The sequence below is a fragment of the Astyanax mexicanus genome, chromosome 10, assembly GCF_023375975.1.
Source record: "Astyanax mexicanus isolate ESR-SI-001 chromosome 10, AstMex3_surface, whole genome shotgun sequence".
NCBI classification, from domain to species: domain Eukaryota; kingdom Metazoa; phylum Chordata; class Actinopteri; order Characiformes; family Acestrorhamphidae; genus Astyanax; species Astyanax mexicanus.
In genome coordinates this window covers 17,070,186-17,096,094 of record NC_064417.1, presented here as the reverse complement: position 1 = coordinate 17,096,094, position 25,909 = coordinate 17,070,186, and the positions used below count along the sequence as shown (strand labels likewise).

Here is a 25,909-nt window from a genome sequence, read left to right as displayed (position 1 = left end):
ACGAGACGAGACACGATACTGGGTTCACGAGAACGAGACGAGATGAAATGAAATTTTAAAGAAATTGTCAAAAATGAAAAATGGCTTGAAAACTAGAGTTTTATTTGATGAAATCATATAACACAAACTTAACAGACTGGTTTCTCTCACACATTGATTCTATAAGAAATAGAAATAAGAATAAATAATAAAAATGAAACTTTTCTAGGTCTTATATAGTGCAAACAATAAGTGCAAACCACAACCAGTCATATTAAGCCTAGGGTTTGTGTTTATTTCTCCTAAATCTCTTGTAATTTAACTCTGCGTAATCATAACCAGTCATATTAAGACTATGCTTGAAGTGCAAACAGAGACAGAACATTTTTTAAATACAGTACAGAGCTAAGGGATTAGTACAACTGCCTATGAAACAGTCACGTGTAGGATTTACTCACAATATTTACATATGGTTTGTGTCTTGTTGGTCACTCTGTTACTGTTTATTGTTTCCACTGGAGCCGAAATGCAGCCAGACATACAACTTAAAAGTAGCAGAAGCATCTTCTATACAAATACCCAAATTTTACACTTCTGCTGAGCGCTGCTCTCACTGCTCAGCCACCATACTCTATCGCAATCGCTACTGGGTTGCCAGATCCCTCTTAAAAACTCCACACTTCTTTGTTTTTTTGCCCCGCGAGACAGGTTTAAGCCTGACGAGAAATATTGTCCGTTTTAATCTTGCGAGATCTCGTCACACCCCTATATATTTATATATTTTATATGATTTTATTGTATATTATTATTGTAGGTATGTGACTATAAATATTTTATATATTTAAAAACTTGTTTTAGAAATCGGGTCATAAAACATTTGAATGGTTAAATTTGAACAGAGCTGTAGACGTGAAAAAACAGCTTTTAAAGGATCTACTTTTATCTCCAACACTAACCCAGCACACCTACTGTAGCTACATTCTATAAATGAGATCAAAAAACATACATTCACTCACTGTCCTGTAGAGATGCTCTCAGGATGAACTAAGAGAATTCATGAGTTAAAGTGAGAAACTTATGAGAAAGTGCTGTAATTGCGGTTAATAGATTCACTTATTTTATTGTTATAATAATTATTGTTATTGTTTCTGCCCTTTCAGGAATACTTAAACACTAGCTATATGTTTCCCACTGTGGGATTAAACAGGTGATTTTATCTTAATGAGTGAGTTAATCTGTACACAGTCGAGTTAAACACACCATCAGCTCATGAAATATCATTAGCATTAAAACGCGGATCTCTGCATGGAGATCTGTGAGACTCTTGTCTGCAGACGCTGAAAGATTAGTGGTGTTTTTACCGGAGTCGCTCCGCATGGTTTTTACACGTTGTCGTGTTTTTTCGCGACGTCAAAGGAGAAATATTTTGCCTCTCTCTCCTTGCTGCTGACACTGTTGAGTTAACTCCGAGTCGAGCCCCATAAGTAACGACAGATCACAGGCGAGTCATTCCTCCCGGGTTTGTATCTGAGCGCGCCGTGCTGCTTCAGGAGAGGCGGGTACTGCTGATTGGTTGACTACCCCGCTTGTCCCGCCTCTCCACCTTGTGTCACACTTTTCAAAATTGTATTTGATAAATTATACATGGTTTTCAAATATTTTTTGATCCACTTCACAGTTATTTGCTACTTCATGTTGGTCTTTTACTGAAAATCTCAATAAAATAAATTTTTGTTTGTAAAGGTGAAAAATGTGGAAAAAGTTCAAAGGTTATGAATACTTTTGCAAGCCACTGTATGTATGTGTCTGAAGTACTGTCCATAATAATTATAATGTAAATGAAAAATATATATATTTATTTACACATACAGTATCCAACAAAGGTGGGTATACGCATTACATTTCTGCTATTTTTTTCATGGGACAACAATATACATTTTGTGTGACGACCATTAACATCTAGTACTGCCTATTCACTGCCAATTCACCTGCTCAGGTTGCTACTGGAATCCACCTTCCACTTGAGGATGACCCACAGGGTCTTAACTGGGTTTAGTTAAAAAGACATGCTTGGTCAGTCAATCACCTTTACCTTAGGCTACCTTAGCAAGGTAGTTGTTATCTTGGAGGTGTGCTTGGGTCTCAGTGCTGGATGTGCTCAAGCAGCCCCAGACCATGATGCCGCCACCACCACCATGTTTGACTGATAGCAAAGAACAGTTATCTTGGTACTGCTCAACAGGGCCCTTCCATACAGGACACTGGAGACCATCTGAGACAAACAAGATTATTTTGGACCACAGACCACATGCATCTGTTTTTAGTGGGGCTGAACACACAGACTCAACTTCTTTGGTTAATCTTCTTATAGCCAACCATCTTTGTGGAGAGCAATAATTCTTTCCACATGTTGAATATCCAGTCAATAGTATGGGATAATTGAACCCAAAACACCAAATGTAACAGCTCTGCTTCTCATTCACACCTGAAACCTTGTAATTCTAATAAGTCACTTGAAACAAGAAAGAGACAATGACACAATTGGGCACTGTGAGATGTACTCACTTGTGTTGCTAGCTATTTAGACATAAAAGGCTATACTCTATAATAATATACAAGCAGTACACTGACTATTCCAAGTTATATCCGAGTTTTATTTCTTATGGTGTTGTCCCATGAAAAGATATAAGATATTTGCAGAAATGTGAGGGGGGTACTCACTCTTACTGTATAATGTAAGACAAAGTAGATGCACAAATGTGTGTATAAGTGTAACAATTATATTTCCTTTAATGTTTTGTAACTGAATACATGAGTGCATGATATACAAATGTCACAGCTCAGAAACATATCTACAGTGCAAAGTATTAAAGCATACCTTGCCCAGGGCTATGGAGCAGGCAGCCAGGCCAATAAGACCTCCTTTTCGGCTGTGGGGGTGTTGGGACAGGGCAAACTCTGAGGCCAGAATCTGAATGACATGTCTAATCTGAGTTGAGTTGTTTTGAGCCACAAACTCACGGACTAGCCTGTGGGAAAAACACAACAGTACACAGATACAGTGCTTAAAAAAACTTTTATACAGCACAATTCACAATGTATGTGTGTTAGTGTCAACCTGTTTCTGCATTCCTGTAGAGTACTCTACTTTTTTACACCACTCTAAAACAATCTCTGTTAGTGATCTTAAAAACAGTGAATATAATAGGAGCATTGTTAGCAGCACTTAGGACTTTTAAGGCTGTTTGATCACAAGACAGATGAAGGATTATGTTGATCATGTGCCGTGTCAAGTGCTCAGTACTCATACGGGCTGCTGATTTTAATTTCAGAGTAATTTGAGAAGAAACATTAGATATAGGTAAGCTAGAGGTTAGATATATGTTAGGTATATGTGAATATTAGTTTTGTACTCACTTTTCGATTTCAAGTGCTGCTACCTTCCTCTTCTCGTACAGCTTGTCGTTCAGAGCTCTCACGATGTTTGGGGTCAGAGGAGAAAAGTCTTTCTCCGTGTTCATGATTTCAACAGATTGTAAAGACAGGTTTTAGATAAAAGTTGATTTTCCAGAATAATTCGATTTCAGCTTCCTTAAAAAAACAGGACTTTGTGTTCTGTCTGTCATTCCTCCGAGTCCACAGCAGGTCCGGGTCTAGCGTGTATCCCCTCTGGTTCAGATCTGGATCATAACAGCGATGTAAACTGGCTCTGAGGAGGAGAAGGACGAGGAGGAAGAGAAGGAGGATGAATAGTTACAGGTACAGATGATGAAGTCCCTCTTCTTTTTTCTCTATATCAGTTGTGGTCGCGAAGCCCGAAATCCGTCGACTAAACAACAGACAGGCCGTAAAATAGAACCAAAGTGCTAAATAACGGAAAAACCAGCTACCAGTTTCAGAATAAACCTGAGAGTAGAGCAGCCATTTATCCCAGCTCACATGACTGCTGACACAGGCACAGGGCGGACTAGTCGAGCGCAGAGTGGAGTGTGTTCGGATGAGCTCTTTGAGCGGCCTGTGTGTGTATCACGTGTCTGAACTGCTGACTGTCTCACTCCCAAACAGCGAGTGATGAAGCTCAAAATAACTTCCTTCAGCTACTTTAGCTGTCGTTTTCTGTGATAAACTGTCCTCATCTGGGATTATGCAGCATTAGCTGTCATTAGCTGTGATTACCTGTCATTATCTGTCATTGCATGTCATTAGACTGTCATTAGCTGTTATCACCCATCCTTACCTGTTATTACCTGTCATTTTCTATGATCAGCTGTTAGCATTTTTGCCCAGTAAAATATACTACTGAAAAAACAATATCCAATAGTAGCATGTCTTTCGTTTCAGTGCTGTTTTGGTGCCTGTAGGAATAAACGGTCTGTGTAAATTTTCAGGGTCTGTGAGTAAAACAGTCTATTTACATTTTAGAGTATTAAATCATTCTCACACTGTCTCACTGTATAACACTACCTCACTATCAAACTGCTATTATTCTTATTCTTCTTATTATTATTATTATTGAGTTTTTAGCTCCCTCTAGTGGCCTGCAGTCATTTTGATAGAGCGGCAAAGACAGAGGGTGGGCTCTCCATAAACCGGCTCTGGGATTGGGCAGTCTAAGTGATCACGTGCTTTGCAGCTGTTGTTCCGGTGTCGAACCGTGCTGCCCTAATGTATATTTAACTGTAAAGATACAAAATAAGCACTATTTTAGGGCATGTACACAGTAAAATTCCAGTAGATGTACGTTATTAGATTTGGATTGCATAAATCATTGGATCATGGCAAAGTTATGGCAAATAAAGCTAATTACAAACTGCTTTTGTATTTATTTATGATAATAATTCTAATTTTTATTTTCCATTTACATTTTTGTGCAATGACAGTGCGTCCAGGTTGTTTAATGCACATAAACCCCCCTAAAACAGATTAATTATAAATAAAAACACGATAAATAATTAGATTGTGTAGGTCAGCGCATGCGCAGTATCTTTGGGAAGCATGCATCGATAGGTAGGACAAATCGACAGAACACCCGGATATAATAAAAGTCCTTTTCTTATTTTTTTTTCAAACCGCTGTACTTTTGCTACTGGTTTCTGGACGCAGCCAGGGAGAGGAGCTAACAGTCGAACCAGCTTATGTTCTGCTATTCAGCTTGCTGTTTATCTTTCTTTCTCTCTCTCTCTCCCGCTCTTATTTCTGTTTTTTTCACTGCTTGTCTCTCTCTCTCTCTCTTTTTCTCTTTCTTACAGTTTTTTCTGCCAAACTGCTACTGTGAGATGTAAAAAATGTGACAGTAGTTCTAAAGTGTGTGTGTGTGTTTGTATTGGAGAACAAAAAGAGGCTATGTAAGGGCAAGCATTAGGGATACATCAATGTATTTATTGGTATTTTGTAATTTGTTTAACAGATACCAGAGGGATGATCCACGAAGCGAGCTAACTCAGGCTTAAGTCAGGTTTTTTAAGACGAGCCTGGCTCATTTTGCTCAAATGTCGGTTCCAAGAAAGAGGCTAGACTTAAGCCTCGTTTAGTTACTACAGCAACATATAGGTGTGTACAAACCTGCTCTGTACCAGGCTAAAGTTGACACTTAGGCTGCGTCCAGAAACTTTTGCTACTCCTCCTCTCCTACTCCTCCTTTCCTACTCCTCCTCTCCTACCCCGGAAGAAGGTGGAGGAATCGAGGAGAGGAGGAGGAGGAATGGAGGGAAGGAGCTGTAATTGGGGAAATGGGACAGCTGATCCCTTTTAGATAGGATGTTGACTACCGTTGAACTGAGCCAATCACAACGCTCACTTTCAGCACGTTTCAGAACATTACTATCACACACAGCTAAAAATTCAGATATTCCAATAAAATCCTGTTTACTCCCAGCCGCATTTTTGGCCGCATCTCTGACCAGTGACTCTGGCAGCCCTGTCTGACCTCAGCCTTATGAGGGATTCAGTTTCCTCATCAGTCCCTAAGTTAAAATAAATAAGTAAATAAATGAATTAATTAAAATGATATATATATATTATAAATAATATATGTTTTTATATGTATAACATGATACACATAGGGTCATAAATATAGTTTTACTGAGCATACGGTTTATCTAAACTATAAATTATATTACTGCTTTACTGGCTGTTTAATTAGATAAGGAACCTAGTTAATTAATATGTTTATGACGTATATTTGGGCGTTGCCTTCCCCATTTTCGCGTGCTCTGTGGGCGTGGATGCAGTGATGTCATTGGAAAATCCTTAAAAGTCTTCCGGAGTAGGATACACTGATGTAACCTCCGTTGGAAGCTTACTACAGGTGGATTTTAAGCGGCTTCTTTCGTCTCCTACGGTATTCGGACAGGCGGCAAGATGGCGTCACGAAATCAGTTTCCGGGTCACGGAGGAGAGGAGGAGGATCGGTAGGAAAAAGGAGACACTTTTGGGGTTTCTGGACGCAGCCTTAGCTTAGCTGCAACGCTTCTATTGGATGAGCTGTGTGACATCATATCCTTTGGGGTGGGAAATAAAATCAAGGAACAAAGTTCCACCATGGTTTTATCCAATAAATTGCAGTGGATGCAGCATATCATATAATATTTGTATACATTTAATGGAGTATTGTACTGTATTAAAAATGTGTCTGCACATTGCAATTTAGAGGTTTAATCTTAACAAATTCAGGCCAGTGTAAAATGAAATACAGTATTTAATCGCAGCTATTTTCCACAAATATATATTTGCATAAACTCTATATCACAAAAACAGTTTTATTGGTATTATTGATGCCCAGGTACTTTAGATGAGTTCATTCAATTGTTTATACAAATGTGTATGTAAATATGTAATCATATTTGTTTAGTATAAATCATAAAAATATCGGTTAACTTAATGATGCAAGAAGTGAATGGATATAGAAAACTACCATACCAATATTTGCATACAGGTGATATAAATTAGCAAAAAATGTAGGCTATTAAAAGAGCAGCCAACATTGGAGGCTGTAGGCAGTGATTGACAATGGTATGCCCATTTGAAGACAATCCAGTAGATGACGGAGCGCGGATAATGCACAGAGCTTTCAGGCTACCAGCTCCAAGGTCATTCTGGGACAGAACAGATCTACTGTGAAATGTAAAGCTATCAAATATACAATAAAGATTCTAAGAAATTCTATAATAATAAAAAGTAATATCTGAGAAACAACTGAACCTACCCTGAACATACAGTTGTGGTCAAAAGTTTACATACACTTGTAAAAAAACATAATGTTATGGCTGTCTTGAGTTTTCAATAAGTTCTACAACTCTTATTTTTCTGTGATAGAGTGATCGGAACACATACATGTTTGTCACAAAAAACAGTCATAAAATTTGGTTCTTTCATAAATTTATTATGGGTCTGCTGAAAATGTCACCAAATCTGCTGGGTCAAAAATATACATACAGCAACATTAGTATTTGGTTACATGTCCCTTGGCCATTTTCACGGCAACTAGGCGCTTTTGGTAGCCATCCACAAGCTCCTGGCAAGCTTCAGGTCGAATGTTTGACCACTCTTCTTGACAGAATTGGTGCAGTTCAGCTAAATGTGATGGTTTTCTTGCATGAACCCGTTTCTTTAGCACTGTCCACATGTTCTCAATGGGGTTTAAGTCAGGACTTTGGGAAGGCCATTCTAAAACCTTAATTCTAGCCTGGTTTAGCCATTCCTTTACCACTTTTGATGTGTGTTTTGGGTCATTGTCTTGTTGGAACACCCAACTGCGCCCAAGACCCAACCTTCGGGCTGATGGTTTTAAGTTTTCCTGCAGAATTTGGAGGTAATCCTCCTTCTTCATTATCCCATTTACTTTCTGCAAAGAACCAGTTCCACTGGCAGCAAAACATCCCCAGAGCATAATACTACCACCACCATGCTTGACAGTAGGCATGGTGTTCCTGGGATTAAAGGCCTCACCTTTTCTCCTCCAAACATATTGCTGGGTGTTGTGGCCAAACAGCTCAATTTTTGTTTCGTCTGACCAGAGAACTTTCCTCCAGAAGGTTTTATCTTTGTCCATGTGATCAGCAGCAAACTTCAGCCGAGTCTTAAGGTGCCTTTTCTGGAGCAAGGGCTTCTTTCTTGCACGGCAGCCTCTCAGTCCATGGCGATGTAAAACACGCTTGACTGTGGAGACTGACACCTGTGTTCCATCAGCTTCCAAATCCTTGCAGACCTGCTTCTTGGTGATTCTTGGTTGACTCTTGACCATCCTGACCAATCTCCTCTCGGCAGCATGTGATAGCTTGCGTTTTCTTCCTGATCGTGGCAGTGACACAACTGTTCCATGCACTTTATACTTGCGTATAATTGTCTGCACAGTTGCTCTTGGGACCTGTAGCTGCTTTGAAATGGCTCCAAGTGACTTCCCTGACTTGTTCAAGTCAATAATTCGCTTTTTCAGATCCACACTGAGTTCCTTTGACTTTCCCATTGTAGCTTTTGTAGCTGAGTCTAATCACTGGGTCAAATGAGCCCTATTTAAATGGGCTCATGAGAAGTCAACAGCTGTAGTCAATCAGAATCACTTACAAGAAGTGAAGAGGCCATGACATGAAGCTAATTTGATTGACTCGCTACATCACCAAAATTGACAAATTTTGTTGCTGTATGTATATTTTTGACCCAGCAGATTTGGTGACATTTTCAGCAGACCCATAATAAATTTATGAAAGAACCAAATTTTATGACTGTTTTTTGTGACAAACATGTATGTGTTCCGATCACTCTATCACAGAAAAATAAGAGTTGTAGAACTTATTGAAAACTCAAGACAGCCATAACATTATGTTTTTTTACAAGTGTATGTAAACTTTTGACCACAACTGTAAGGCTTTTTTGCATGGGGACAGACAGGATCAGATGATGTCTCTCCCTCAATTCCTGCAATGATGGGACGTCTGAGGTTTTGTTCTAAAGCTAGGTTTTCTGCAGGAATGAGGGTTGATAGAGGAGGCCCACCACCAGTAGCAGCAATAGCTGTTTTGTTCTGGTTGCTAAAATATTTGCAGTTAATTTATATCATAATACACACTAAAATATGTAATTTTCCTGCATATTAGACTAACCAATTAGAATTGCACTTACCATTCTAGTATATTTTTATATTTAACCTTGACCTGTTGCCATATTCTTTTTACTCCCCCCATGTTGCTTCTAAATCAGAATATACTTATCAATTTTCTTAATTAACTATAACATTTTGGAATGCCAAATAGATTAAATAATATGCTTACGCATTTAATCGGTCTGCAATTTTCTGCCAGGCAGCTTCTCTGGCTTTATTAATACAAGAAGTGTTCACTTTCCCTGTAATTATGTCTTGATATTTATCAAATAGACGTATAAGAAACTTCTGTTAAGCAGGAGAGAAAAAAAGCAGCATGTTCCTTCACCTCTTTCAACACCTCTCCGCTTTTCAGGTCTCGATTACTGAGGCTGTTTAAATACTGTGTGCACGTGCGTGAGCCTTGATTACAAAAGCCTGGCTTGAATTAGTGGGAACAGGTTGAGTCTTCTTTAGTGGAATGGAACTAGCTGAAAGTAAATTGTGTGGCTAACTCAAATAAGCGCCGCTTTTTTAAGCTCGCTTTGTGGAACAGCCCCCAGGTGCCAGTTGTAAACAATGCCAAAAAATCTAAATTATAATATTTTTTTTTTTTTTCAAGAAAATATGGTATAGCACTAGCAGGGTTAGATGTTGTATGCTGTTCTTTCATTTGACTCCCAAAATATGGAAACACAGACGTGAGGGCCATATTACATTATTCATAAAGCACTCTGTGGCAGATGGGAGGGGTCTTTGGCAGAATTGCTAGGTCTGGCTTGAGTTGTGTTAATGATATGCACGTCAATGACCTGTACAATGTGGAATTGTGTTTTAATTTCTTATTTTCAACAAAAATATAATGTAAAGAAGAAGAAGAATAAAAAATGCAATTATAAGACTTCAACTATATAAAACGAGGAAATATAGATAATATAAAAATGTATCTGTAACACTATATAAAATTAAATAGCTGATATAATAATATTACAATGTTTTAAGATGTTTGTTTGAATGGGCAGTTTATATTATAATTTGGATCAAACTGATCATTTATTTTAATACCTAAAAATGTGCTTTAGAAGTGACTAAATCTAATTGTAAGATGTAGATGTAGACATTAATATCATGAAATTACACTAAAGGCAGTGATACTGTTCATACAACTAATTTGTATGTCTAATCTAAATTACACTTGTATGCAGATTAAATGAAAATTAAACCATTTAAACATACTATTTCCTGATACAAATCAAAACTATAATGCAGATGTATGAACTCAGGAACATACATAAACAGTGTAATCACAGACACTGTTTCATTTACATATTTTAATGACACCGACGAGACCTAGGTCTTTAAGCTTCTCATATTGTCACCTTTCACAGGTATATAATGATGGAAACACAAAATCGCATTTCATGTATAACATATGTCTGATAAAACAGACTGAAGTTCTACATATTGTCAAATCACAGTGTCCTGATGAAAATACACGTCACAGGCCTCATATAAAAAAGACATAAAAAAAAGAATTATAAGTTTGTTAAAACTTTTTTTTCTGGAAACTTTATTTTAATATGAATATTTTTTATTTAATGAATATTTGTTAGCCCTATATTACTAAATAGTTGTTGAGAAATTATTAAACACATTTCCACATTGTAGAGATCACAACTTTGCTTTAAAGTATATTTGATCTTGATAACACACAGACAGTCATTCTGCATCAGTAAAAGGTTTATTTCCTTTATTCATGACTGGAATTTACAGTATTAATAAGCAGCAGGTTATAAATGTAGATAACTGATGGTAATTTCAGTAGCCCTGTAACAGATCATGAGCGAAAAATGCTCCTTTCCCGCCCTCCGTGCTCCGCTCTTAAACTGCAGCCCAAGCGGTTAGAACTACATGTCCCTCGAAATTTTACTACTTTATTCTCATAATATTACGACTTTATTCTCATAATATTACGTATTTATGCTTGTAATATTACAACTTTATTTTTGTAATATTACGACTTTATTCTTGTCAACCATCCTCCCTTCTGTTGTTCCTGCAGGCAATCAGTACTGGCTATTCAGAGAGGCTGATGTGTTGGCTGGGTACCCTCAGGACCTGTTTGAATATGGCTATGGCATGCCTGACAGTGTGGACACAGCAGTCTGGTGGGAGCCTTCTGGTTATACCTACTTCTTCAAAGGAGAAAGATAAAAACAACATTAAACAACAAACAATAGACAGTGTGTGTGTGTGTGTGTGTGTGTGTGTGAAGAGTGGTGGGGGGGTTCAGTTCAGTTTTGTGTGAGTGTGTTGGGTGTGGGGTGGGGTTCCGCTCTGTCTCTGTGTGTTGAGGAGTCTCACTGCCTGGTGGATGAAGCTGTTGCAGAGTCTGGTAGTGGAGTCTCGGATGCTCCTGTATCTTCTGCCGGACAGCATCAGAGCGAAGAGTCTGTGTGAGGGATGGGTGGGGTCGTCCACAATGTTGATGGCTTTGTGGATGCAGCGTGTGGTGTAGACTCCGATGATCTTCTCAGCAGTATGGTTTTGCAATCTGAGATGCTGCAATACCCAAACCAGTAATGCAGGTGCTGGTGTTGAGCAGTGTTAATTTCGCTGACGAAAAGTTTTTGTCATAGTTTTTGTCAACAAAGCTTTATTTAAGATGAAAACGAGAAGATAACTAAATAAAAACAATATTAAAAAAATAAAAACGAGACGAAATTAACTGACATTTTCGTCAACGAATAAAAACGAGACGAAAATGTTTGGCAGGGATAAAATCCAATCAGAACTGATTTAGTCCTGTAAAAGGTAGGGACCAGTTAGGAAGAGATCCAATCACTACTACTTTAGCGAAGGTGTAAGCAGCGTGGCGCGCTCAGATACAAACCCGGGAGGAATGACTCGCCTGTGATCTGTCGTTACTTATGGGGCTCGACTCGGAGTTAACTCAACAGTGTCAGCAGCAAGGAGAGAGAGGCAAAATATTTCTCCTTTGACGTCGCGAAAAAACACGACAACGTGTAAAAACCATGCGGAGCGACTCCGGTAAAAACACCACTAATCTTTCAGCGTCTGCAGACAAGAGTCTCGCAGATCTCCATGCAGAGATCCGCGTTTTAATGCTAATGATATTTCATGAGCTGATGGTGTGTTTAACTCGACTGTGTACAGATTAACTCACTCATTAAGATAAAATCACCTGTTTAATCCCACAGTGGGAAACATATAGCTTCCTGAAAGGGCAGAAACAATAACAATAATTATTATAACAATAAAATAAGTGAATCTATTAACCGCAATTACAGCACTTTCTCATAAGTTTCTCACTTTAACTCATGAATTCTCTTAGTTCATCCTGAGAGCATCTCTACAGGACAGTGAGTGAATGTATGTTTTTTGAGCTCATTTATAGAATGTAGCTACAGTAGGTGTGCTGGGTTAGTGTTGGAGATAAAAGTAGATCCTTTAAAAGCTGTTTTTTCACGTCTACAGCTCTGTTCAAATTTAACCATTCAAATGTTTTATGACCCGATTTCTAAAACAAGTTTTTAAATATATAAAATATTTATAGTCACATACCTACAATAATAATATACATTAAAATCAAAAAGTATAAAAACCCAGCCAAGGTGCATCTGGGTGAATAACCAGCCCACACTTTGTTAAGTTCAGGTTTTTCAGAACTCCATAGTCCTTTAAGGCCCCGGTTTCCATTTCCAGGCCACTCAAGTGTAGCATTTTGGCATCTTGTTGCCTCCTCAATAAGGTTTGACTGTAATAAGGTCACAGAAAGTGAGCTCAGATGTAGCTGTTCTTGGTAAGTTGGCACAAATGAATATTATGGGGGATGGGGGTGCATCCTCATGTATTACAACAGTCAGATGAAGGTAGGGTTTGTTGATAGGAGAGTAGACTTCCAGTATGTACCTTCCTGAAGACAGAGTCCACAATGGCTTGTCAGCTGAGATATTCATTGTGCAGATGAGGGGGAAGATATTCTGCTTTCATTCCAGAGTAGGCAGGTCCAGGATTGAGGGTGGTGGGTGTGGGAGCTCACCACTATAGCCCTTGTAAAGTGTAGATCTGAAATAACAGGACAGTCAACATTTATTTTTACACAATTTAATCTGTTTTCTATTGCACTGTCATTACAATATATACACACACGGACACAATTGGTGCTAAGGTCAAATAAATAAGGAATGAGTCTGACAAAAGTAATAATAAATAAAGATGCAAATGCAAATGAACAAATGAAAATCCGACACTGACTTTGAACCGTGGTTTAAATTTTTTTAAAAGTACTCATGAAATGACGGTACCCCTGAAAATAATGTGACCAAGGGGACATGTTAAATCAAGGTGTGTCCACTAATCAGCATCACAGGTTATCATCTTAAGTACAAAGGGGTAAAATTAAGCAGACTTTAAAAAAGAACAGGGTCAGCAACAGCAATGTTGAAATAACCTTATCAGATGATAAAAAGCATTTGTTTTTACAATAAACTGTAATCTGCTACATACCTAACTCCACTGGCTGTAGTAGCACCTGGTTTGGGCTTCAGGACAACCATCGCATCCACGGGACCAGGCTTCACCCCCTATTTATTTTAAAGATTGTGTTAGAAAAGTGACTGTAAAAAGGGATACAAACATTAGCTAATGAAATTAGACATACTATTGTTCGTGGTTTATGCCACTTTCTCTGTCTGTGTGCATGAAAGGACAGGAGGGACGACGTCATGCCACATTCAGAATAACGAGCCGTCTGGAAAAGCAATGCAACCAAGTGGTTGCAGATTTCACAACCAGCCACACAAGAGCAGTTGCTGTTTATTAGCACAACTGGCTTTGAATCATGTAAGGTCATCTGAAATACACAAAGGCAAAACTTTAATACACTGAAAAAAACGACTGTCTCCAGCAATATCTGTCCTGTCACAATGTTAGTGGTGTAAAACACTTGTCTATGCTCTACCATAACATTTGTGCTGTTCTGCATCGCTCTTACAACACTAGCTATTGTGTTTTTTACTTGTACAGTGTTTAGCATGCATGCACTACTAAGCTCAAATCCAAAAGCTCAAGATCCTGAAAACTATGAACTAAAATATTTTACGTTTGAAGTTCATTTTCACTCCAGAAGAAATGCTTACACACAGGGATTAAACAGGCCTACAAATATTACAAATTTACAATTATTTTTTCTTTGTTCCACCAACAACATAACAGTGCAGGTTTTGCTTCTGCTTCTTGAAGAGTGTTATCAAAATGTTAGTAAGTATAAGAGTTGAAGTCATATGTTAATAAAGAAGTAATGATTTGAGTTAAAACATGCAGTTTGAAGAATAGCTGAGGTGAACTATTTTCTGCTTTTGAGCCATAGAGGTAGATTACAGTAGCTCAAACTGTAAAACAATCTCTTATGGGTTTACTACAGACCAAATAAACTGTCAAAATTTCCCACTCAGCTATTCAGCTGCATTTGGCTACTAGGATCTTTGCTTATGTTTATCAAAGCTTACATAGTAAAAGAAAAATGTTAAAGAAAGATTAAAAAGGCTGGAACTTGTGTTGAACTAACCAAAAACAACAGTTCCATCGCTAGGCCGCTACCTGAGGCTAACTAACAGCTAGTTACTTAGCTAGCTAGAATAAGCGTTAGCGTTGACGGCTACCTTTAAAATTGCACAGGTAGGGCGAAGTTTTCAAGTTTACTCTGCGCCATTGTACTTGATCCTCTGACAATACGATGTGCATCGTTAATGGTACATTTCTTCAACTCCAAGAGGCACCTCCTACCATCCTTACATCAAATGAGGATGTAATGCATGCACCGAGGCTATTAGCTTTTTTAACGCAAGGAGGAGGGGTCAAGTTCTGGGCGAGGTGATGGGTAAACCTATTTCCGGTTTGGAGCATCGCTTCAGCGGTTCATCGGTTTCGTGCATGACGTATTTTTGGGGGCGGAGTTGTGGGCAGGCTGTTGTCGTAAGGGTAGGGACTTGAATAGGGTCAAGGAGCATGCGCAGAGAGGAACCTGCACAATTCAAAAGGCCGGTGTGAAACTGCTTCCGAAAAAAGAAACCGCTGGAGCAAGAAAGGTACAGTATAAGCTTTAAAACACATTGTTTGTGGAATAAAACATGCACGTAACGAATAAAATGGTTCAAATCTAAAAAGAACAGTGTTTATTTATGTTGCTGTGTAATATCTATATAAGAGGCTTAATTCTATTTATCAATGTAAAGCTCCAAATTGCTCCAAATTTAGCTTTGCTGAACAATATTATTAAATGTACAGCAGTGTTGTGGCATCTGAATCCTAATTAACACCTAATTTAGTTCGATTGAGGTGACCGTATTTGTTTAGTCTAATCTTAAATTTAATCTAATTTAAGTTTAATCTAATTTATATATATCTGGTATCCAAATACCTGGATGTTGTGGCTGGTATTTCATGTCAGTGCAGTTTAATCTAATTTATATATATTCGGTATCCAAATACCTGCATCAGTATTAACTGATATGATGTTAATATGTTTGTGTACTATTTTGTAATATATTATATCTATTATATAATATTGTGTATATGTTTTCTATTCATTTTTATTTTTCCCCTAAAATTAAGCATTCCCTTGATGGCCGAACAAAGCGGTGTCGATTTGGGTAAGAATTTAATCTTTTTAATACTTTATAGACCCACATTTTCTGATGTTTCACATCAATGTCACAACTTTCTTTAACAACACGACACAACCCCAACATATGTTAGAGCCGCGGTGACTACCATCTGCATGGTGATATACAAAGCCTTTGGTTTTGATCATTGCCTCCTTCAGGTGTTGGTGTTTTGTGGAATGTGAATTAGAGAGTGATATTGAAGAATGATATTTAACATCACGTTTCAATTGTATTTATTTTTTACTATTGTTTTGTTTTTGTTTGTGTAGACTGGCTTCCCGCCTGTTTACGGTTCTCACAAACAGCAATACCCACATTTTGGGACTTGTGTCAAACCAATATGATCTTGAGACTGTTCTGGAGACCCATAAGCGGGCAACTATGACGTCTTTTACTGTGTGGTAAGAGTTTAGTTGTGTGATTTTTACTTTTTCAAAGAGAAAGGGCAGCCAATTTTTTTGCCATGAACATTGAACCTTTTAGCATGTGTAAGCAAAAGTCCTGGATGAGTTGTCCATGCCCTTTTGGAATATTTTTTGTCGACTGGTGACTCCTGCAATGGTTCATCACTGTTCCCTGTTTGATTTGTGAATAATACCTTTCACTGTAGTTTCCTAAAGTCCCAAAGCCTCAGAAATGACTTTGTAACCTCTTTTTATAATGATCGAGGTTGTAATTTAAAAACTGTATTTGTATTTGTTCAGGTTATCTTTGTCTGATATTAAAGTTTGTTTGATAATCTAAAAATATAAGTATGCAAATTAGTTCTGTATTGTTCTTATACCAATATAAAGAAATAGGTTTCTTAACCACTTTATTGTTTATAGTTTGCAGAAGGCATGCTGGAAGATCAGGATTTCTATTTTTCAAGCAGAGAAGATGCAGTCAAAGAACTCAGAAAAGAGATTGCAGTAAAACTTCTACAGGAATCAGGAATATCTATACTGCAGTATCTATACTGCATACTGCACTAGTATGTACTGCATACTACACACTGCCCAGTATGTAGTATTCAGTACTGGAACACTTTTGATTGTAGTACCCTACACGGTCGCGTGACACACCAGTCAGTGCTCTGTAGTGCTCCGAATTCCTCAGAGTGAGTTGTAAACAGAAAGAACATGAAAAATGTCCTACCTTTTCATTATTAAGACTAATGAGATCTGCATACTGTCCAGAACCGCAATTGCTGCTTTTGTTTTTGCTGCTGACATGTCTCTCCAATCACTGATTGGTGGAAAGTTTACACTAGACCTCAAGCAGCTTGGACTGTGTGTCTCTCCACTCTTCCTCCAGACTCTGCTTCATTGGCTGTAAGCCAAAATCATCAACAATAAAATAAATAAACGCTTAAAATATAGATCATTTTGTGTGTAATACATCTATATAGTATGAGTTTCACATTTTTAACTGAATTACTGAAATAAAGTTACTTTTCAAAGATATTCACATTTTTGAGATGGCCCTGTACATTGCAGTCTAAGGTTTACAATGCAGCAAGTTTTTCACTTGCAATTCGGTTACAGTGGCGCTGGTATCAGAATTAAGGGAAAAACTGCATGGACATTTTACCACCTTTTCTCTGAAAGACAAGCAGGCACTTGAGTGTGTTCTTGACAAGTCAGAAGAAGTTCTGATGGATCTTCATGATGGATTGTTCACATGATCGCCACCTAAAAACAAAAAGAAATTCAACAATAACAAGACTTATGAAATGGAAAATCATAGTAAATAAGTATAGATTACTACAAAATCACAATTTTAAACAAAACACAGAACTAACAGAGTAAATGTACCCTAAATATCAGGACCAGTATAAAGTGTACCACACAGGCTTTTGAGGTATATGAATAAAGTTATTAGCACTATAAAGTGCATGAACATAAAATGGATATAAGATATATATCCTGCACATGAAATACCCGCCAGACCAACCAGATATTTGGATACAAGATATATATAAATCAGATTAAACTACACTGACATGAAATACTCGCCACAACATCCAGGTATTTGAATATCAGATATATATAAATTAGACTAAACTGCACTGACATGAAATACCATCCAGACCAACCAGGTATGTAAGATACTAAACAGATACGGTCACCTCAATCGAACTAAATTAGGTGTCATTTAACATTCAGATGCCACATATTGTTCAGCAAAGCTACATTTGGGGGGGGGGGGGGGGGGGGCAATTTGGAGCTTTACAGTGATAAATAAATGGAATTGAGCCTCAGGTATTACACAGCAACATAAATAAACACTGTTCTTCCTAGATTTTAATAATTTCATTCGTTACGTGCATGTTTTATTCCACAAACAATTAGTCAGGGGGCCATTTCTGAAAAGTGTTTCCGTTAAGACTTTAGCGGATATGTCAGGGTACAAGATGACAACCTATTTTTTTTTGTCAGAAAGGGACACACAGGTGAAATTCTAGAGTGGTTGTCAGGTTGAAAAAATGTTTTTATGACTTTTATGAGCTATTTTGTGTAACACAACATAACTACAGAAAATGGTGATTATCTCAGGAACTGCAAGGACCACAGACAAAAACTTGGTATGAAAGCTGACACTTCTGGGATGTCAGTATAAGTATGAAGCATGTACATATACCTATTATACTCTGGGAGATAATGGAGCTTGAACATGTAAAAATCAATATCCGCCTAAAATGTATCACTTTATAAAGTTAATATCAGCTTGAAAACAGCTGAAATCAAGAGGTGTGCCAAGTGTAAGGCATGTATTGTGAAATGGGACAACACTGCATAGGTTTTTAACATCTAATGACTAGGCGGAAATTTAGAATTCTGCTGGTAGAATTAGATGGGTTTGTTGTACTCATATTGCCATCAGAAGACACCTACAAGCCATGTCCACATTTTCAGTCAAAGTCCTGAACAGGAATTTAACAGAAGAGTTTGTGGTTTAATTTTGTTAAAAGATGCATCACATGAGCAGGAAATGTATTATTTTGAACATAATATGATACATATGATAATGTGATGTGGTTACCAGAGTATTCTTGCACCAAGCTGCTGAACCACAACCAAACCACAAACTCTTCCACAGCAAAACATCCCACCTCTTCGACATCAGCACTGCGTTCAACTCTCCTTGCATGCACAGGTTGTCAGCTCCAAAGATCTTGCCTGTAATGGTTCTTTGGTACCAGCACACCATTCTTCATATGCAAACCACAACTAGTTGGTGAGGGAAGCTGTGCATGAGACACTAGTGATTGTTTCCAAATCTTTGTTTGATAGTGTGCCCTCATGAGGTGCAGAGACAAGGCATCCTTTGTTGGAGGTAAAGTATCCACATTGGCTTTCACCTTCCGAAACAGGGCACATCGAACCTCATGGATTGATTCACTGCTTGATTTTAGGTCATACAATTTGCATTCAAATTATTCTGCCATGCTTAGAGTGTCTGGACTTGACATTTCTTCCTTACCAAAGTTTTGAAGAAGATGAGGATACTGCTGGAACACTTTCCATGCAGTCCTTTTTCCTATACCAGAGAACTGGCTAGTTGTATCACATCCAGTGATGGCATGAAATTCCAATAAATCATTACTGATATTATGAGGTAATTTGATGTCATGCACTTTGATGAAACGGGGTTTCTTGACTGTTCCTGCCTTCATCCAAACCTCAGGACTCAAATGTTGCGCAAAGGCAAGCAGCAACACCAGAACATCTGTGTCTCTGCACTAAACGATGAGCCGCTGAAACCCCTTGACTGTTGCATCAACTGCATGCAGCAGAATGCGTGTATCCGCTTCCTCATGAACAGCCTGCAGTTGGGATACATCAAAGTCAGCTGTAGATGCCACTTTTTCAGGGTCAGGAAATGATCATAATTTCCCAACCATACTGATGAATTTACCTTTCATGCTCCTCTGACAGGAAATGGGTCAGGTTGGCTTTGTTTTCGTCCTAGTCAATAAAAGTATTCCAGTCAGCAGGTACCTTCACATCCCTTTTGACAATGGTCCGAATCTTTAGTTGTGTTGTGCTGCGTTTTACTCTAGCTCCATTCTTTTTTAAGTTTTGTTTGTATTGATCAAACACTAGGTCAACTCTTGTGATCCCACCATGTAGATGACCACTGACTTTATGCATGAAAATGTCAGCGTACTCTCAAAATGTTGATGCATCAGGAAGTTTTCATAATGCTCTCACCAGGGCCATCCCATCAATTATAGTGCACGTGCTCACAGGAGATGAAGTGTGGTCTGTTGCTATTGCAGCAGCTTGTAGTATGGTGGCAAGGTCAGCTTTGATGGTTGACCTGAGCAACAGATCTGCTGTGGCAAGTGAGAGGGGTACTGCACACAGTTCTTTTTGAAGGAGCTCATCAATGTTGACCAATCCTGAATCGGATTAGGTACTGACCAATAACCTTTGAGAAGTTCATCTGCACATAAAATCCACCGAGGAGAATAACAATATCCTCACACTCTTTTTGGTGGTGCCACTGGAGCATCTTTGCTTTACAGTAGAGCTGCTCATCGAAGGTTATGACAGTATACTTTTGGCCCAGTTTTGTTGTCATTTGGTGGCAATTTGGTGGAATTTATTATGGGCATCATTCCAGCAACTGTCCTAGGCTAATCGGATTTTGACATAAGGTGGTTGAAGCCACTCCAAGATGGAACCACCTGATTGTCTGTGTTTTGTAGTCTGCATATAATCCAGGCAAGATCTTGACTTTTTAATTGTTTAGTTATGTGTACATTTGTTTGTGTGTCTGCATCATATATTTCTCTTGAAATGTGTGACTAAAATGTTGGAGGGGGCTTCTGTGATTCCATTTTAGCATCCTTTAGCTCAAACAGTCCTGGTGGAACTGAGACTGACTTTGATCTTCCTGAGGACATCTTTGTTGTCAGGATTTCTTCTTCAGGCTCACTTTGTCTGAATGCAGCAATTTGCAAGGCATGAAAGGTTCCTTTCCCATCAAGGGTCTCCTCGTTTATGTCAATGTTTGTGTACATGATGTATCCAGGTAGACTTGCATTGACAAAATTACACGGAATATACACTTCACCATGCTCAAAGTATCGCCTTAGGGCCTCATTTGCAATTGTAGTATCTGTTCTCAGCACTGACTCATAGCTCATGCTGTGTCCAGCAGCATGAAGTAATTGCACTAAATTCTTTGAGCGCGTAGCTTGATGTACAGTTATTACTATACCAATGTGTTTTGGTGTTGGTTTCCATCCACCAGAAGCTAGGAAAACAATGTCCTGAGCAATGCTGAGTAGTTTTGTGTTAAAGGTTTTAACGTAGTTATTACCAAGGTACATTACCTTAATTATCTAGCTGTGAAGTTTAGCAAGTTTAGCTGAAAACAGGTTCTTCTACCTTTTCTGACTTCATGGTGGGATCTGGTTTGTTGTTGCAGAAAATTGGAAATGAGTGAGTTGTTGTTGTTGTAGACAATTAGAAATGAGTGAAACTAATCAATGAATTCTTGTGAAAACACCTTCTGCGTTGATCTCTATTGAATCTCTTTCTTCAGGCTTCATAGCACAGATGTGGTAACAAAACAGTGCCCCTGTGGAGCAATACTTCTTTGGTATGCGTATTATTAATTTGATCAAAGGTTATATTTGCACATAAGTTGCACATAAGATGGATTATATTATAAGATACCTCACTTCCCGTGTGTCAAACAACTTCGCACCCTCCTCCTCCCCATCCCCTTTTTGGGCAAAAAACACGCAGTAACGATCCGAATTCCCACCCAATATTAGACCCAATATTAGAAACAGGTGGATTTGTCCCCCTCAAAAATGATATTGTTTCGCTCAGCTCAGCTGTACTTTTAATGAGGAGACAGACCGGACCAATCAAGGAGCCGTTTGAGGAATTAAATTCTGACCTTTCAGGAGAAACAGCCAATCAGTTTGCTGTTTTTGCGGAGTGTGGAGGAGTCAATGTGCTGTTGGGGGGAAGCCCCTCCCCCTCGCTGTGAGATTTAGCAGTGGGATCCGGCTTCAGCTGATTTTAAAACAGAACTGGATATACGGAGATTCTTCTAAAAGAAAGGTAATGGTATCTAATCATGTAAACTGTGATGATATGTTTCTAATAGCTGGTTAAAAACACTCCTCTCTGTATCAGCACACAGATTAAACTCACTGTGATTAATAAACTGCAGCTGTGTTAGTGAGTTAGCTTAACTTTAGAACCAGCTAGATTGGGTGTCAAGGTTAAAGAAAAAATATATACATATGTAATGTTTACCTGCCCTGTACCCAGAGGTGGAAAAAGTACTGAAAAATTGTAATTGAGTAAAATTACTTCAAAAAAAATTCTATTCAAGTAAAAGTAAAAGTACCCATCTAAAAATCTACTCGAGTAAAAGTAAAAAAGTACTCAATTAAAAATGTAGTTTGAGTAAAAGTTACATAGTTACTTTTAATTCATATAGGTGACTATAAACCGTATTTTTCATAGTTTAACAGTTCATAATTATTTTTTTAACTTGCCATTGCTATGCTTTAACTGCTATTTACATGTTTTTTTTTAACATTCAAGCAGATTGTTTAATGTTACCAATAAAAACTTAAGGAATTAACATTAAAAACATAAAATCATACAAAAAAGAATGTTGGTGGGCGCATGCGCAGTGCCGTAAAGAAGCACATATCGATGGGTAGCATAACTCGACCGAACACACAGACCCCAGGCTACACAGCTGGTTTATACAGTGCCTCTCCCACTTACAGTAATAAACACTGCTGGGAAAAGTTTAGCTGCGCTCCCATGAAGAACAAAACTCAGCACAAACTATGTGTGATAAAATCAGCAAAACATAAACACAGTGAACATTATGAGGCATTTCTCTCACCATCAAGACTTGCAGAAAGGTAAACTCAGTTTGTGGATGCAGGTTAAGCACGTAACGTAGTGCACCTCAGCTAACTTGTTTGCTAACCTTGGCAGTTTGATATGTCTCCAGTTTAGTTCAGTGTTGTTTAATGTCTAAAAGGGATTTTAAAGTTTTTTACACTAATATTAAATTATTCAGAGAATTTAAATTTTATCAATTAATATTACAAAATTAATTGAAAACACCTAAAATATACAATTGAACATGTAATATTCAAAATATGGTAAAAACAAGATAAAAATACAGGTGCTTTTCAGCTTTTCAGAAAATGAAATATTTATACGTGTGTTTATGTAAGTGTTTTTACAGTTCTTTATTTAGCTACTAGGTGTTTACATTCACCATGTAAAATTATAAACTGCTCTATTTCACTGGTTGGATATTATATTGATCTGCTCCTGGGATATTCTTTTCTTTCTCCAAAGGACTGGAAACTTCATAAGAACGAAAACTACATATTTTATAACTTATTTTGCAGTAAAGAATGTGTTTCTGTATTCTATAAATCTGCTCAGTGACATTGTCTGGTTACAGACCGCTCCTCAGCTCTGTCTCCCTTTTGCGGCACCTAATTGGCCGACAGAGATTCACATCTTTCTTCAGAGAAGTATCTGTTGATTCTGTGCATGTGCATTAGTAAGCTATAAACCCAGCCAAACCTAAGGCTTTAAATTCAATATTATAAGCACTGCTTTTACAAAAATGAGGATTACTGGCGAATTGACTGATGGATTTACTTATTTGGAGCGATTTTGAAGCAGCAGGGAGCGGTAAGTGCTGGTGGGGGCTGTGTGTGTGTGACTGAGTGACCTCTAGTGACCCAGGGGGGTTAGACAAACTGCTGTAAAACTGTATAAAACAGTCTAACGCACTCTTTAGGCTCTAATTCATGAACTGTACAGTGAAATGGTTTGCTGTTCCGTAATCCTGAGAGTCAGGCGGTTGGAATGATGTATAACATGTCCACATTGAATCAAATATGGATGTACGTAAAAAGCAAATATGCAAATTATAAGTAATATTTTAATAAATAGGCATATTTCGCCCTAAATGTTTATTTTCTAAAAGGGTGAGCCAGGGAGCGTTAAGACAATGAAGTAGAAGCTTTTGCTTTGATGCCAGTGTTGTCTACTCTCAACTCTCTCTCTTAGCCAGCTCGAAACCTAGAATGATTCTTAAAGAATGAGCCAAACTCACACATAGCTAAAGGTGGGTAATCCAGGTCCAGAAATTAAAAATCAATCCCAGGGATTAGGTTGAACTAGCTCAAGAGCCAGCCAGGCAATGGGAGCGAAATCCTGGGATGAATTTTTACTTTTTGAACCTAAATTACCCACCTCTACACCTAAACTCATAAAATTAAAAGCTCACACATGCTCTCCAAACGAACTTACAACCCTGAATCATAGCCTAGACCTAGCAAGCAAACCTCGGCATGTCTTGGCGTGTACCAAGCCACAGCAAACATTACAAATTCACCATTAGCGCATCACTAGGTTACTACAATATCTTATCAACATATACCTGTAGGAAACAATTAGTTTACCTTAATATGCTTTTTTAATTAGATGGTGAAAGTTTGAACGCCATTAGCTCGTGCTGCTGACCTGCATCGCATTCGAAAACAGTTGTTTTTGCATCCAACTATTCCGAAGCCCCTCGCTGCTACCAAGTTCTACCGCTACCGCACTTCTGGAGTTTGACGTTATGTTGCCGGAATGAAATATGAGTAACGAGGCTATTTTATCTGCGCGTCGTATAATTTTTTTTTGTTCAGACAGTTTTTTCCCAGCATTTTATTTTTTACTCAGTAACGTAAGTTTTTCAATGTAGCGAAGTAAATTACTTGTGTCAAAATGTAGTTGAGTAAAAGTAAAATTACCTATTTTAAAAACTACAAAACTAAAACATTACAAATTACTTATAAAATCTACTCAATTACAGTAACATGAGTAAATGTAATTTGTTACTTTCCACCTCTGCCTGTACCTGATCAGCTAATCACTATTTCATTTTCAAATTCTGTTCATTAATTTAGGATTGCAGGACTTACTCTCAGCTATAATGAACGAAACTAGTTATCTGGAAGCTGGATGTAGGGGATAGCCAGAATTTAGTACAATACTTCATGTTGTTTAAAGCAGTTTCTTAACCCTGATCACTGAACTAAAATTGTGTGTTTTTCACCGGATTCTTCTGATCAGCTAATAAGCAATCCTTTTTTGAGTTTACCTGTTAAAATCCCTTAGCCCTCTATGGAGCCTAAATTAATCATTATGTATATCAGCAGTGTATTAAACACAGTGCCGAACAGAACAGTGGGAATATGCAGGAACTGGGTTGAGAAACACTGCTGTAACCTGACTTCTGTTTATTTTTAGTTCACAGTAACACCACAGTAAGACCACATGTCCTGACATTTATATAAACTTCTGCCAAAAACAGGGGCGAGTAACACAAAAGTTACGCAATAGTTACTTTTACTAGTAACTAGTTACTTTTATAGTGGAGTAACTTAGTTACTAACACTTTTTTGGAAAAGTAACTAGTAACTATAACGAATTACTTTTTCAAAGTAACATGCCCAACACTGACTATTACACTGAGATCTACTTTTCTTTCCTTCTATTATTTTCTGTTGTGAAATGTGCTAAACAATTAAAGCTGTGTAAATGAGCATGATGTATTTATTTTGAAAAACAATAAACAGAAAAGCTGATTGTGTTATATGTGCGTAATTTTCAGTGTCTTAAAATGTACTTTTCGCAAGATCTGCCATTGTTCACATGGGCTGCAGGAGACTGTCTGACTTAACTTCTCCACTCCTGCAGTCAAGTTGTGGTCGTGTCATCTCAACCGTTCAGTATTAGGTGATTAGGACTGAAAGTTTTTAAGTTTTTAATCAACCATGTTTAAAAATACCGTAAGTCTTGAGATATGGCCCATGCAAATAGTGACTCAAACAATGTCAACAACCAATATTCTACGGTTTGCCGTTAATATGACATATGCTTCTTAATTTAATTTTTACAATATTTAAACACGGGTAGCACTTTAAAGTCATATATTATCATATTTAAAGTTACCGGTAATTTATTTTGCACTACTTTGTCTTATTGTGCAGTGTTAATTTTGATACAGACAAGTGTAATAAAAATACAAATTGCAAGAATGATGTTCTTCATTGTATTAATCCTATCAAAAAAAAGGCAACTGTTGTAGCAAAGTTGTAGCAAAAAAATGGGGTAAA

At 37.8% G+C, this 25,909-nt stretch overlaps 2 protein-coding genes across 5 annotated transcripts in view; both read right to left on the bottom strand.

Moving 5' to 3' along the window:
• vac14 (vac14 homolog (S. cerevisiae)) overlaps positions 1–4,460 on the bottom strand; it is a 32,117-nt gene extending 27,657 nt beyond the window's left edge. Inside the window, exons 1-3 of one of the 3 annotated variants that reach the window (XM_049483965.1) lie at positions 4,444–4,460; positions 3,397–3,688; positions 2,858–3,008 (exon numbers count right to left, since the gene is read on the bottom strand). In XM_049483965.1, coding sequence (XP_049339922.1) covers positions 2,858–3,008; positions 3,397–3,500 — 255 coding nt within the window. In that variant the 5' untranslated portion in view covers positions 3,501–3,688; positions 4,444–4,460. Of the gene's footprint in view, positions 1–2,857; positions 3,009–3,396; positions 3,969–4,216; positions 4,380–4,443 lie in introns of those variants that run through there. The other 2 variants (XM_022683905.2, XM_022683907.2) reach the window with 2 other exon arrangements.
• LOC103043601 (cyclic nucleotide-gated cation channel beta-1) overlaps positions 1–25,909 on the bottom strand; it is a 267,445-nt gene that overhangs the window by 205,825 nt on the left and 35,711 nt on the right. The gene's annotated exons all lie outside the window — the stretch shown is intronic.